The 15633-nt window shown below is 30.2% G+C and overlaps 1 protein-coding gene across 1 annotated transcript; it reads left to right on the top strand.

The window, feature by feature from the left end:
- Window positions 1-9234: 9234 nt before the first annotated feature.
- On the top strand, window positions 9235-12685 carry LOC127082077 (plasma membrane ATPase 4). Its single transcript, XM_051022303.1, has 12 exons — window positions 9235-9244; window positions 9304-9986; window positions 10153-10275; window positions 10359-10463; window positions 10562-10706; window positions 10802-10966; window positions 11120-11358; window positions 11445-11477; window positions 11581-11662; window positions 11751-11911; window positions 12000-12173; window positions 12529-12685. The coding sequence occupies exons 1-11, from the start codon at window positions 9235-9237 to the stop codon at window positions 12114-12116; spliced, it is 1863 nt and encodes a 620-aa protein (XP_050878260.1). The 3' UTR covers window positions 12117-12173; window positions 12529-12685.
- Window positions 12686-15633: the final 2948 nt, after the last annotated feature.

Here is a 15633-nt window from a genome sequence, read left to right as displayed (position 1 = left end):
TTATAGTTAAGGGTCATACAAACAATCAAATTTAATCAACTCTATCCTATAAGAAATAATTGAATTAAGCAAACGAAAGTAATTGAATTAAGCAAACGAGTTTATAGGAAGAATTGAAAAGAAATTGAAATTAAACTGAAATTAATAAAAACCTCAAAGTGGAATTCGAATACAACAGATCAGCTCTTTGGAAATTAGCTCTCCATGAAATCTTCTAAGCAATATTGTATCATCAAAATTCAGAATTAGGATTTCTATAGTAGTGAAAGACCTAATATAATAAAAGGTAAATTCGGGCCCTTATAGGATCCGACCCGAAAATTACAAAAACTGACTCAAACTAACTATTTTAATTAAGTCTGAAACTTCAACGAATTATTCGATCCTCCTTCACTTAAAATCAGCTTTTGACTTCAACATAAAACTTTTAGCTTATCATCTTAGCTTTCCAACGCATATTAGAACGCATCAATCCGATCCTCGTAGCTCAAGTTATGATCTGTATTGTAACAAGGTATGAAATAACTATTTATGCTAAAAATAAAGTACGAAATAAAATAAAACCAAAAATAAACTTAAATATAAAAATACACTAAAATAGTAAAAATAATAGAATAAACTATAGAGTTGCCTAAGTACAATAGTAGAAGAAGGTGCATCAAAATGCACTGATCATAAGCAAAGTAGGGGAGTTTTAGATTCGATTCAGGATAAGTGATTCTAAAATAAGTGATTCTAAAATAAGTGATTATGAAATAAGCTAAAACGAGTCAATCTACTATTCAATTTCCAACTTATCATCGGTAATTATAAATTCGAAATCCTAAGCAGATTCTAATCCCCTTTCGATTACAATATCAATTAACAAGTGAAATTGACACGATGCGGTTTACACTCCTATTATCTGAATAAGGCAAACTGATTCAACACTCACGAATTAAGCAAACATGATTCAACATACACAATTTAACGGTAAAGCAACGCTAAAATGCGATACAGATCAAGGAACATAAATCAATCAGAATAAATCTATATGAATCTATATAATTTGAATTAAGCATATAAAATATATAGAAGAATATGGAAAGGGAAAAAATTGGATTGAAAATATAAAACCTCAAAGTATCGGCGGAAATCGAATACAATAGATCAATCATGTGAAATTTAGTTCTCCATGAATTCGTGCAAAGTCTCTAATCTAATTTTCATGAATATTCATAATAGAGTTACTGTAGCAGCGAATTTTCTAATATAACAAAAGGGAAATTCGGGCCCTTATGGAAACCGACCTGAAAATTACAAAAACCGACTCAAACTAACTATTTTAATCAAGTCTGGAACTTCAACGAGTTATTCGACCCTCCTTCACTCGGATCAGATTTTGACTTCAACACGGAACTTGTAGCTCTTTCTCTTAGGTTTCCAATGCATATCAGAATGCATCAATCCAATTCTCGAAACTTAAGTTATAGTCTGCACAGTGAAAAGATATCAAGTAACTGTTTAAGCTGAAAATAATGTACGAAAATAAAATAAAGTCATAAATAAACTTAAATATAAAAACGCATTAAAATATTAAAAATAATAGAATAAATTATAGAGTTACCTAAGTACAATAGTAGAAGAAAGTGCATCAAAATGCACTTATCAAGCGGCTATATGTAAGGTAAGTTTAGGGTAAAATCTAATTAACGAGCTCTTTTATAGTCAAATCTGATTATCTAATCCCATGTTTATTAAAGAAACCGAAAGAATAGATCATTAATTTAAAAATAGAAAATAAAATAAAAAGAAATACACCACTTTTAAAGAAATAAAAATGTAAACTGCATTTGCTTGAATTTGAGGCATGTCCTGAATTATTTTTCCCCTCAGTTATATTTAGAAACCGATGGAATATGTGATTTTTTGTAAATAGTTCATGACGTGTCTTAGCATTATAACTCAATTTTTTGTTGGATGAGATGAAAGTTTTATCATGAAATATATTATTTATAGTAGTGCATAAGCTACGACTACCCCAATGAGGTAAGCAACTGGTGAGGAAACGAATCCAGAGGCACAACCATAATCAACATCTACATCTTAATGTCAACTTTTAGATTATAGGGAGAAGGATGGGGGAAGATTGTGTGTTTTTAGGGGACACACCTTTGAAACCCAACAACTACATTTAAACGCCTTTTAATTTTATTTTTTTATATTTTTGTTTATGACCTATTTTCTTGGTTGAGTTGGCAACAGAGGAAAAAAATTGATCAATCCTCTTTTGAATCCTAGCAACTATATTTTAGCGCCTTTTATTTATTTATTTATTTTACTTATGACATATCCCATCAGTTGAGTTGGACACTAAGGAGAAAATTCTTCAAGGAACATGCATTTGAATTCCAACAACTGCATTTTAACGCCTTTTAATTTTTCGTTTGTTTTTATTTATGACATATTCCATGTGTTGAGCTGGAAACTGAGGAATTTTTTTTGTCCAACTTGATAAACAAAAATTAAGTAACAAATCTTTGTCATTCATTTATAAAGTACCAACAGTCAAGATATTGTCAACTCATCAATTCACATGAAACTTCATCGATCTATGTAAACTTTGTTTATTTGAAGAATTTGATGGACAATGACTTGTTTGTCCCAATTGAAAAAACAAATGGTATTACTTCAATATTTTTTAGACTATTGGTATTGCTTTGTTTGTATAAATACTCATTTTTTCCTTTTAAATCAAAATAAAATTCTAATTTGATATCACTTGAAATTGAATCTTTTTGTCACATAGTTGGATTTTTGGTGACTTATATGCTTCACCATGGTCATGAAGACAAATTACCACGGTATCATGGACATGTATCATTCCTTTCTCTCTCTCTCTCTCTCTCTCTAACACACACACACACACAACTTTTCATAGAAGTTAATAACATGATTATCTAATTTAATACTTTCCTCTAAAATATTATTTGCATGCCTCAACCTAGTGATTTTGTTACTAGCATATCACAATTTGATTGTCTTATGAAAAGACCTTGTATCCTATCTTTGTTCTTAAATAATTTATCCTTACCTTGCTTCTCCAAAATTGGTCATTCATATGCAATACCTTATATAACAGAAGTTGATAATTTTTGCTCCAATCTAAGATCATCATTGTAATTTGCATCATTAATCAAACTTTGTATCATGTTAACTTCATATGTAGATTGAGTGACTTTGAGTAAAATTTCCAAAGGTCTCTTTGTTCCATTTCATAAGAAAAGGTTTCAGAGATCTTAACTTAGAAGATAAAACAAACATAGGGCAACCAACCACACCAGTATTCCAATTATGAATAGTAGTCTATATATATCATCTAGAGCCCAAACCTTCATAATTTTTGATGGTATAGATGAATCAAACCTACATTTGTTACAATGGAGAAGAATAAGGTAATGGTTTGAGTGATTTTTTAATAAAAAAGGAGAAATTGACTATGTTCTAATTATCTAGCCAGTTTTCATTACATATGGCTCTATTAAGCATAACAAAAGAGTAATCACCACCTTTCCTTCCATTTGTCCAAATGAAATAGCTATCATTAGTATCAAGATGAATAAGCTCTTTTTCATTTTTCTAACTAAGAAACTCATCAGTGGATGTTTTGTTTGGAGGTCATCTACCAAATTTCTCATGGGAACCAATAACTACATTAAAATCACTTATAATGCACCAAGGGCCATAATTGCTCTGTTGAAGATTGGTAAGTTCATTCCATAAATGTATTTGAATCATATGAGATTTACTTGCATATACAGCTACAATGAAGAATTTAATTTGATCCACTTTTATAGAAAAAGTTACTTGTTGTTCATATAAACTCAGCATAATGGAATTCATATTTGTTGCACAAAAAGCCCTAGTGATTTTGTCTAAAATTTAATGCAACTCCCTTAAGTCTGATTTGTTTAAGACACTCAATAGGGAAATGGGCATAAATCATTTGTTCAACAACCAAAAGCAAGTCGGACTTTTGTTGATCATAGAGATTTTAATAGCCAACCTTGTATCAAGTTTTCCTACTCCTCTAGGATTCCAATAAATGGCTTTCATTGAATGGTGTTGTTTTTACCAGACATGGTTCAAGTGTTAATTTCCATTTCAGGCTAAGTAAGTTTATGTCTTCTCATATTATTTTTATTGACCAAAGTAAATTATTCCTCATGTAGCTCAAGAGGACTGTCATCGTCACCCCAAAGGTTACTCTTCTTCTTCTTCAAATGCAAATCATCACAGGAATCTCTCACGGATTTTTACCACTATTTTCTATAACCATAAGATCAAGAGCAAGTTGCTCCCTTCTATAATCATCCATCTCTTTCTCAATCATTAAATTCTCATTTAAATTATTAGTAGTCTCTAATATAATGTATTCTTTATTCACATAGCTTGTTTTTAATAAATGCTCACTACTACAAATAACACATGTCATGTCAGACGCAAAATAGATTTCACCTCGGTTACAATGTCGATGTAACGAAGGGTGACATGAAAGTGGGAGTTTTACCCATTGATTTAAAATAACCGAGGGACTAGTTTAAATGGTCATGGGTTCAAACCCCATCATTAAATTTTTTATATTTTTCAAACTAGCATCATATACCTCTTGGTTTTATAACAAAACTGAGGGGTAAGATATATATATATATATATATATATATATATATATATATATATATAACGCATTACATTGTTTACACATAATATTAAAGTAAAAATGTTGTTCTTCATCGTCATCGTTGTTGGTGAAGAACAAATGATTGATCTCTTGAAGAAGTATAACTGTTGGAGATCCTCGTTTCATTGATCTTGAGGAATATCAAATGTTGAATGCAATATACTTTCTATGACTTTTGCATTTATTTGTTTCTGATATAAAACAAAAAAAGGTAGATAAATAAAATAAATATCGAGTTATATAATTATATAAGAACACAAATTTTAAACCCCAAATAACTTTCTGCACTTACAATCGATCACTTGCAAAATAAATACAATAATCTCACCAACCACGTATTAAAAACTTAATTTTTTTTTCTGATCTTGCAATACATCACATTGATATAGTGCTCTGAATAAACATAGATGATTTCACAATATTTGGTTTTCTTGTGGATTCACTAATATTCTGAATGCTTTTATAATTAGGCTTTTAGGTTTCACGATGATCACTATTGACAATGTCTTAAGCGTTGATACCCATTAAATGGATATCAAAGATTTGTTTAAGGACGGTGAAGAAACACACTTATATTTTACGTCAATAAAATATGTTCTAACTCAAGCGCCAAATACATCTCGTTTTCTGTTAAAAACCGTGGGGATTTTTTTTTAATATTTACATTTTTACACAGAATAATAAAATAAATTATTCAAATAGATCAATCATTTTGTTAAAAACCAAGAGGAAAAAGTTTTTTTTTAATATTTATGTTGTTTACACAAAATAATAAAATAAATTATTCAAATAAATTATTCTTATTATTGAATATCTTTGCCGATATCTTGCTCTTATGTTGTAACCCTTCGGTTAAATAGAAAATCGAAGGGTTGAAATATTTTATTTAAACTTATAAATAAATAAAATAATAAATTACGTTAGTTGGGAATCAAAGCTTGTACTGAGTTATTTTTTCACCTCAATGTTATGAAAATCGAGGGAATGAACGATTTTTTATTTTTTAAAATAATAAAAAATAGTGCGCATTTGCTTTATACCTCGATTTTCTATTGTTTGAGGTGAAAACTTCGTCATAAAAAACGTTATTTATTGTAGTGTCTCCACATTCACATTAACCTTATTCTCTTAGTTAATAATCATAACAAAATCATATTTCTCTATGTCATTCTCAAGAGTATGATTTTCTATCTTACTCAAATATATAAGTATTCATCATTCATTATGTCATTCACTATGACGATTTTAGATTCACCATTCTTTATCACCTTCATATTGTCATTAACTAGTATAATTAATTTAAACTTTTTGGGATGTATCTTGTACATTCTTCAATTAGTGGTTTTTCAACATTTTTGTCTTTTAACTTCCAACATTTATCAATACTATAACCAAAACACACAATAATTAAAAAAAAAACAGATAAACTCACATATTCCAATTCATAAAAAAAATACATAACCTTACTATTTCATAAAAGTACAATCATCTTTTCATTTTTCTTGTTTGTATATTTTGCTTGAGAAAATGAAAACCAACATATAAAAACAACTACTTTTTTTCTTTCTGGATTTTGGAAAAAACGTGAATAAATTTAGTTAAAGATTATTTCAAGTAAAACTTAAACCAAGCTTCTTCTCCTTAATCAAATTATTATATTAATTGAAATTTATTAATCCTTTAATTACATTTCTTCCTCATATGAAGACAATTACGTTGACAAAAGCACAACAAAAGAATAAGAATAAAAGATTTATATATATATATATATATATATATATATATTATATATATAATATATATAATATATATATATATATATATATATATATTATATATATATATTATATATAATATATATATATATATATATATCTTACCTAATTTTGGATTTGCACCCATTGGCTTGAGAGTACTTGAAACAATTTTGTTTTGGACCAAGTGGGTGGCGCCATTTTTTCTGATTAGAAGTACTTTACCAAATCTCACTTTATAACTTCCCTACCAAGATTTGAACATAGATTAATACAAAAATGGAGCCATCTAAAGCATTACTCATTATTATGTTAACTTAGCTACCCTGTCATTGGGCTCCACGTCATTTGATTAGCCTAATTATTACTGTCTATAAAATTTGTCTTTATATATTTGCATGTGTGATTCATTCTTTTCTTTGTGTTTTATCTTAGAAAGCTATGTTTATTAATTAACATAAAGTATTATGACATGATCATAAAATGACAAAATATGAATAAAATATCTGCATCAAAGTACAATATCTGTCTCAAAGTAATAAGGTGGTGGTTGGATCTAGAAAAACAAAATAAAAATTAATCTAATATTTATTTGTTTATTATCAACCCCTATAAGTCATAGATTAGAATAAAAGTAAGAAAATATATTAAATAATAAAAACTATTGTTACATAGAATTACAAGACTTGAGTTAATAGTAACAACAAATTAATTTAACCCGCAAAATGATAAATTAGTAAAACTAAGAAAAATTATATCATTTAATTATAGTGTTAATATTTTCTCACAAATTAAATTGTGTTTGCGACATTTCTAATTTAAAAAGTATACAAAAATATGGGTAAATCATCGACAAAAAGAGAAAATTTTGGTTTAATTATCTATTTTCTATAGATAGAAGTTAAACTTGTCCCCCAAGACTAAAATAATTTTTTTCCCCTAAAGTACGACTTCTTTATGGATAACAGCTGAGTTGAAATGTCAATTAGACTAAAAAAATTTATTTGATTTTGTTTAAACACCCAATTTCTTTATAGATAATGGTAAAAATTAAAGCTATATGTCAATTAGATTAACAATTTTTTTTTTAAATAACCATTTTTTAAAAGATTATAGTTAGAACGTCAATTATGGTAAAAATGACTCGATGCAAAAAGAAGAAATGAAGAAATTTTTTATTTGAAATTGTTAAAATGTTGTTCCTTAGAATTTTTTAATTAATTAAAAAATATTATATATATATATATATATATATATATATATATATAATATATATATATATATATATATAATATATATAATATATTAGATTTAAGATATTTCACATTTTCAGAGAAAAATATTTGTGCAAATAGATTAATAAATGTATTTTTTTTGTTAACAAGAGAAGAAGATGAAAATGAGTAACTTGTTGTGCAAGTTATCATTGTTGAACTTAGCTTTATTGTTTTGCCCTAGATTTACTTTTTGAATAAACACTACGCCAAAAATGACTTTTAACAGCGCATCTTAGACAGCGCTTTTAAAAGAAAGCGCTGTCTAAGGTTAAAATTAAAATAAAACACGGAAAATATTCCAAAAAAATAATGAAAGCGCTGTCTAAGGGGGGGTTTTAGACAGCGCTTTCTAAAAGCGCTGTCTAAGACCCCCCCTTAGACAGCGCTTTTAGAAAGCGCTTTTAAATATAGACCTTAGTCAGCGCTTTTGATAAAGCGCTGTCTAAAGTCTTTAAATTAAAAAAAAAATTAAAACCAAAAGCGCTGTCTAAGGGGGGGTTTAGAAAGCGCTTTTGGAAAGCGCTGTCTAAGGCATACCTTAGAAAGCGCTTTCCACAAAAGCGCTGTCTAAGGTCTAATTAAAATAAAATTTCAGACTCCATTTCAGTTTTCGTTCTCTGTTCTTTTGTTTTCCCTCCTGCGAACGTTGAAACCCTATCAGCGAAAACCATAACAGCGAACACGAATACACTTCCATTTTTCGGTTTCAATCATTGAACGTGTTTGAAGAATCGTACGTGTCTCGACATTTGGGTGTTGACTTCGTTTTTCGTTTCTACTGTTCTTCATTTCTTGCGGTATGTTCTTCAATATTTCTTCATTTCTTCGTTTCTACTGTATAATCTTGTTGAGAATGTTGAGAATGTTGAGAATGTTTATAATCTTGTTGAGAATGTTTATAATCTTGCGGTAGTTTACTAATGTTGAGAATGTGCATAATCTTGTTGACTGAGTTTAGTGTATTATTTTTGTTAGTCATTTTGATACTTGAATGTGATTTTGTTAGTTAGTTTTGAGGGATTATAATGACAGTGTATCAAACTTTTATGTGACAAAATGACTGTTTACTCCAAATATGTTCTTGAAATTGTAAGATTGGATTAATCTAATTCATCATGTTATCGATATTCTAATATGATTTTTGAAATCGCAAAGTTTTAATTGAATCCGTCCCTTGGTTGGTATTTGCAGTGACTGGAATTAAATTAAGTTGATAATATCTGGGATGAATTTGAAAGTGATTGAATGATTTTAAGGATTTATTTCATAGCAGATCCCCCACTGAGAGAGGGAGGGACTTGATTAACATTTTGCAGTTTTAGGGATCATTTTGAAATATTGATAATATGGGTGAATGGGGATGAGATTGATAGAAAGCTACAATTTCAAGAACCAAATTGGATATTTACATGGTGTTTTTTTATTAATTTATTAATTGATTTCAATTTACTTTTCTTGCTACAAAAATTATAGGTTCTCAGAGATGGTCGCTGGTCTGAAGAAGATGCTGCAATTTTAGTCCCAGGTGACATAATCAACATTAAATTATGAGATATCATTCCTGCGGATGCTCGTCTTCTTGAGGGTGATGCTTTGAGTGTTGATCAGTCTGCTTTAACTGGAGAATCTCTTCCGGCAACAAAGAATCCCTCAGATGAAGTCTTTTCTGGATCAACTGTTAAGAAAGGTGAGATTGAAGCATTTGTTATTGCTATCGGAGTGCACACATTTTTCGGTAAAGCTGCTCACCTTGTTGACAACACCAATCAAGTTGGTCACTTTCAGAAAGTCCTCACAGCAATTGGTAATTTCTGCATTTGCTCAATTGCTGTTGGAATACTGATTGAGCTCATTGTCATGTATCCGATTCAACACCGCAAGTATAGAGATGGAATTGACAATCTTTTGGTTCTTTTGATCGGTGGAATTCCAATTGCTATGCCAACTGTTTTGTCTGTTACTATGGCTATTGGTTCTCACAGGCTTTCTCAGCAAGGTGCAATTACAAAGAGAATGACAGCTATTGAGGAAATGGCAGGAATGGATGTTCTCTGCAGTGACAAAACCGGGACTCTGACCTTAAATAAGTTGTCTGTTGATAAAAATTTGATTGAGGTTTTTGCTAAGAATGTAGAGAAGGATTATGTTATCCTTCTTGCAGCAAGGGCTTCTAGGACTGAGAATAAGGATGCAATAGATGCTGCAATTGTTGGTATGCTTGCTGATCCAAAGGAGGTAAATAAATATGCTTAAATGCTCTATCATTTTTATAGTTTTTTTATCAGTAGGAATCGAACTGCACATCAACTACCTGCGCTAGACCCCAGTAGTCTATATTTCTGATAGTGACTTGTAGGATGAAGATAAAAGAAAATCTAACTTCTAGTTTTAAATTGCACAGGCACGAGCTGGTGTTAGGGAGATTCATTTTTTCCCATTCAACCCTGTAGACAAGAGAACTGCTTTAACCTACATTGACTCTGATGGAAATTGGCATCGATCAAGCAAAGGTGCTCCTGAGCAGGTAAAATATTTGTTTTGATGGAAGTGGTGCCACCATATGATTATGATCATGAAGATACTGATCGATATTTTTTCCTGGATTAGATATTGAACCTCTGCAACTGCAAAGAGGATGTCAGGAAGAAAGCTCATTCCGTAATTGACAAGTTCGCCGAGCGTGGACTCCGTTCTTTGGGTGTTGCTAGACAGGTCTAGAAATTTGATATTACTGTTAGCATTTATCGTTTATTCGACTTATTTGAATATCCTAATTTTATTTCTACCATTGAATTATCTGTTTATAACAGGAAGTACCTGAGAAAAATAAAGATAGCCCTGGTGCACCATGGCAATTTGTTGGTCTGTTACCACTATTTGATCCTCCTAGGCATGATAGTGCTGAAACCATCACAAGAGCTCTGAACCTTGGTGTGAATGTTAAGATGATTACCGGTAAGATTTGACGTTCTTACTTTCTTGTAGTTCACATTTCATATCATAAATGAAATCATGTAGCTTAACCATTGTTTGGATTTCACATTCTCTAGGTGATCAGCTTGCCATTGCCAAGGAAACTGGCCGAAGGCTTGGGATGGGAACAAACATGTATCCATCTTCGTCATTACTCGGTCAAAGCAAGGATGCTGCTGTTGCAGCTCTTCCAGTTGACGAGTTGATTGAGAAGGCTGATGGATTTGCTGGAGTATTTCCTGGTAGGTCCTTCATTATGATGATGATAATGATAACATCATCAATTACATTGTTTTCAATTATTTCAAACATCATGGAACTTCTGCATCTGTTAACTATACAATTACATTTTGAAAACATGTTAATTGTTTTTATCTCCTTTTGTGACATGGTAGAACACAAATATGAAATCGTAAAGAGGCTGCAAGAGAGGAAACATATATGTGGAATGACAGGTGATGGTGTCAACGATGCTCCTGCGCTAAAGAGAGCAGATATTGGAATTGCTGTTGCTGACGCTACAGATGCTGCTAGAGGTGCTTCTGATATTGTCCTTACTGAACCTGGTCTAAGTGTTATTATTAGTGCAGTGCTCACCAGCAGGGCAATTTTCCAAAGGATGAAGAATTATACTGTTAGTTTTCTTCCTTGCTTGATTTAATTGCTTAATTTCATTTAAAAATCTTTAGCATTCTAAACACAGAATATTGATTGTTGCAGATCTATGCTGTGTCAATCACCATTCGTATTGTGGTAAGTGCAAAAATAGTTTAATTCCTAAGAAAATGTCAACTTCTTTTCTATACTTATATTCATGGTTCATACAATTCATGTGATCTATTCTTCATTTTACCAGTTTGGTTTCATGTTCATTGCGTTGATCTGGAAGTTTGATTTTGCACCCTTCATGGTGTTGATTATCGCCATACTGAATGATGGTGAGATAGTTTCTTATTGATCTTCATAGTTTACTTCAATCATCTGTGAAAAATATTAATTTAAGTTCCTTCACCCTTATGCCACTAGGTACCATTATGACAATATCCAAGGATAGAGTGAAACCATCTCCACTACCAGACAGTTGGAAACTGAAAGAGATATTTGCTACCGGTGTTGTGCTAGGTAGCTACATGGCATTAATGACAGTAGTATTTTTCTGGCTCATGAAGGATACCGACTTCTTCTCGGTAAAAAATTATATTTCGTGGTGCCTTCAATACTATCACCCAGTGGCAACAATTTTAAGGACCATAAACCCATTTTCCATTATTGCAGGACAAGTTTGGTGTGAGGTCTCTCAGAAAAAGCCCTGATGAAATGATGGCAGCCCTCTACCTACAAGTCAGTATTATAAGCCAGGCCCTAATTTTTGTCACCAGGTCCCGTAGCTGATCCTTTTTGGAAAGACCTGGTCTTCTCCTATTGGGTGCTTTTATGATTGCTCAGCTGGTAATCTTCAACCTCTTATTTTCCCATTATCAACTTTGTATATAAATTTGCTTCTATCTCTTATGATTTTATTATAAAGGCAGTGTCATTGATCTGTCAAGATCACACATTTTCCTCATTTCCTCTCCACAACCACCACTTAGGAAAATGTACACTGCATCTCTTAATAGTAGTTAAAATAAGATTTTGAATCACTAGTGTGGAAATGGAATGAAGTCAATAATTCAGTTGCCTTAGGAAGAAATAGTTATTGGTTTAATACAAGGGTAAAGTGAGTATTAATTAAAATCTAGGAGCATATGTATGGTAACAGAATTTGTTGGTTAGTTATAATAACTTGTTTCATGATTTGCAGGTGGCAACTTTTATAGCAGTATATGCTAATTGGGGCTTTGCAAGAATTAAGGGAATGGGATGGGGTTGGGCTGGTGTAATCTGGGTGTACAGTCTAGTGACATATTTCCCTCTTGATATACTCAAATTCGTAACCCGCTATGTTCTAAGTGGCAAAGCTTGGGATAATCTTTTGGAGAACAAGGTATTTTCTCCTTCTTTCTTAGAATCTCTTTCTAAATATAAAACCCTCTTTGAGCATTGAGATACCTTTCAAATTTTCGAACACATTAATTATTTTCTTACCAATATACCTCTAATTATATTACAATACTATGATGAAAACACACTCTAATTTTCTTTCATGAAGGGTAAACTTGTAAAATAGTACCAATCATCAATAAATAATCTAAGGGGGGGGCTTAGACAGCGCTTTTTGAAAAGCGCTGTCTAAGGTATACCTAAAAAAATTAAAATAGGAGGGTCTTAGAAAGCGCTTTTGGCCAAAGCGCTGTCTAAGGGGGTGGGGCTTAGACAGCGCTTTTCAAAAGCGCTGTCTAAGGTATACCTAAAAAATTTAAAATAAGAGGGTCTTATAAAGCGCTTTTGGCCAAAGCGCTGTCTAAGGGGGGGGGGGGGGGGGGGGGGGGGGGGGTGGGCTTAGACAGCGCTTTTAAGATTTAAAAAAGCGCTGTCTAAACCTTTAGCAGCGGAGGTTTAGACAGCGCTTTAAAGCGCTGTCTAAGGCTAAAAAAAGCGTTGTCTAAGGTCTTGTTTGTTGTAGTGAAATTACCATTTTCCGTTTTCGTTAGTTAGAAAGTTTGTTAGGTTGTTACCTCTCTAACCAACTAGTAACTACTACTATCATCAATATAAATTAGTCTGATTTTCATTCTCAAGCTAATGAATAATTTGCTTCTTTCACTCTAAATATAATTCATTCAGCTTTAGTGTTATGGTATCATAGAGCCTGATTCTACAAGCTTTTCTTCTTCCTCGTGTGCCTGCAATGGCGAGGAACATGAACAACAATAACAATGGCAAGAATAAAATGAAAATAAGTAACTTAATGTGCAAGTCACCATTGTTGAACTTAGCTTTATTGTTTTCCCTATCTTTACTTGTTGAATAAGTTATCGATTTCCATTTTGATTAGTTAAAAAGTTTATTAAGTTGTTAACTCTCTAACTAATTTGTATCTGCCACTAGCATCTATATAAGCTAATTTGATTTTCATTATCAAGCAAATAAATTATTTGCTTCTTTCACTCTGAATATAATCCATTCAATTTTACTATTAGTTGTTATGATACTTTGTGAGATTCACTTCTTATTTGTGTTTTTAAAAGTTTTTTTAAGAAAAAAATTAAGTGTGTCCAAAGTTTTTCAATGGTTTGTTTATATTTTGTTCCTCATCTTTTTTATTCAATATTTTTTTTATTAAAATAATTATGATGAAATGAGAAAATGAAAAAATCATAATTTTTTTGGTGTTTTTGAAATCTTTTAAATGATTGGTGTTCATTCATTAAAATAATAAATTTGTGTAACAAGAGAATAACAAGAGAATAAAATGAAAATAAGTAACTTATTGTGCAAGTCACCATTGTTGAACTTAGCTTTATTGTTTTCCCTATCATTACTTGTTGAATAAGTTATCGATTTTCATTTTGATTAGTTAAAAAGTTTATTAAGTTGTTAACTCTCTAACTAATTTGTATATGCCACTAGCATCTATATAAGTTAATTTGATTTTCATTATCAAACAAATAAATTATTTGTTTCTTTCACTCTGAATATAATCCATTCAATTTTACTATTAGTTGTTATGATACTTGGTGAGATTCTTTTCTTATTTGTTCTTTTGAAAGTTTTTTTAAGAGAAAAATTAAGTGTGTCCAACTATTTTTTGTGCTAGTTGTTCAATGGTTTGTTTATATTTTGTTTCTCATTTTTTTAATTCAATATTTTTTTTATTAAAATAATTATGATGAAATGAGAAAATGAAAAATCATAATTTTTTTTGGTGTTTTTGAAATCTTTTAAATGATTGGTGTTCTTTCATTAAAATAATAAATTTGTGTCTTATATATTGTTTTGTTTGATTTCTTCGTACTCTTCTTGAGTGCAAACCAAATTGCAGTAAACCATAATATATAAATCGCTAAACACCACTGATATTGGAAGAAAAAGTTTTTTGATATACTCTGAAATTTATAAATAAATATTTTTTAAATAAGGGCTTGAATAAATATTCTAAATCTCTGGTCAATAACTCTTCTTTCTCAAAAATTTTTAAAAAATTCAACAATGTGTTAAAAGAAAAGAATATGAATATGGATGAATAAGCTATGAGAAATATGATTAATTTTAATGTTGAAAAAATAATTATTTTTTAATAAAAAAATATATTAATATAATACATGAAAATTACTAAAACACAAATGATCATAAAACACTATAGTATTTAGAGGTTTATCAAAAAGTACAAATAAAAACTGACAAAAAAGAAAACATTAGAACCGACAAAATAACTTACCAAACAAAAACACAAGAAAAACACTTAAGCAGTTAAATTTAATTAAAGTTAGAACTTTTAACATCAAAACCATCGTCAACAAATCATAAATCACGAAGATAATAATAAAAAATACATACCAACATCTATTTCATAACAAAGGCGAACACACAATCAACTACAATCAACTGTAAATTAATGAAGATGAAAGGATTCTGAATTCAACCATAGTATCTACATTAGTTCATCCATATACTTAAAAATTTATTTTCAAACCAAAATAATATTTTTTTCCTCTAACTCTTTCACAGATTTTATGACATAATTAAAGATAACATCACTACAAACTCTCTAAATAACTCAGACTACAATGTGTCAGATGATAAAAATAATCCATAATTCAAAAATTAAATAAAAAATGAAAGAATATTGCGGAATAATTATCTCTAATATCATATTATAAGTTTTTTTCAAAGAGATGGATAAAAAAAATTATTGTTACATGAAAATATATAACTAGTAATATATAACAACTAATGTATCTAAGTAACTAAATTTCAAACTAATAAAACTAAAATACACCTAACTAACCTAACTATATTTCTAATA

This window comes from Lathyrus oleraceus, chromosome 5 (assembly GCF_024323335.1).
Source record: "Lathyrus oleraceus cultivar Zhongwan6 chromosome 5, CAAS_Psat_ZW6_1.0, whole genome shotgun sequence".
NCBI lineage: Eukaryota > Viridiplantae > Streptophyta > Magnoliopsida > Fabales > Fabaceae > Lathyrus > Lathyrus oleraceus.
The sequence above is the reverse complement of the archived record's forward strand: the minus strand, read 5'-3'. Positions and strand labels throughout refer to the sequence as shown.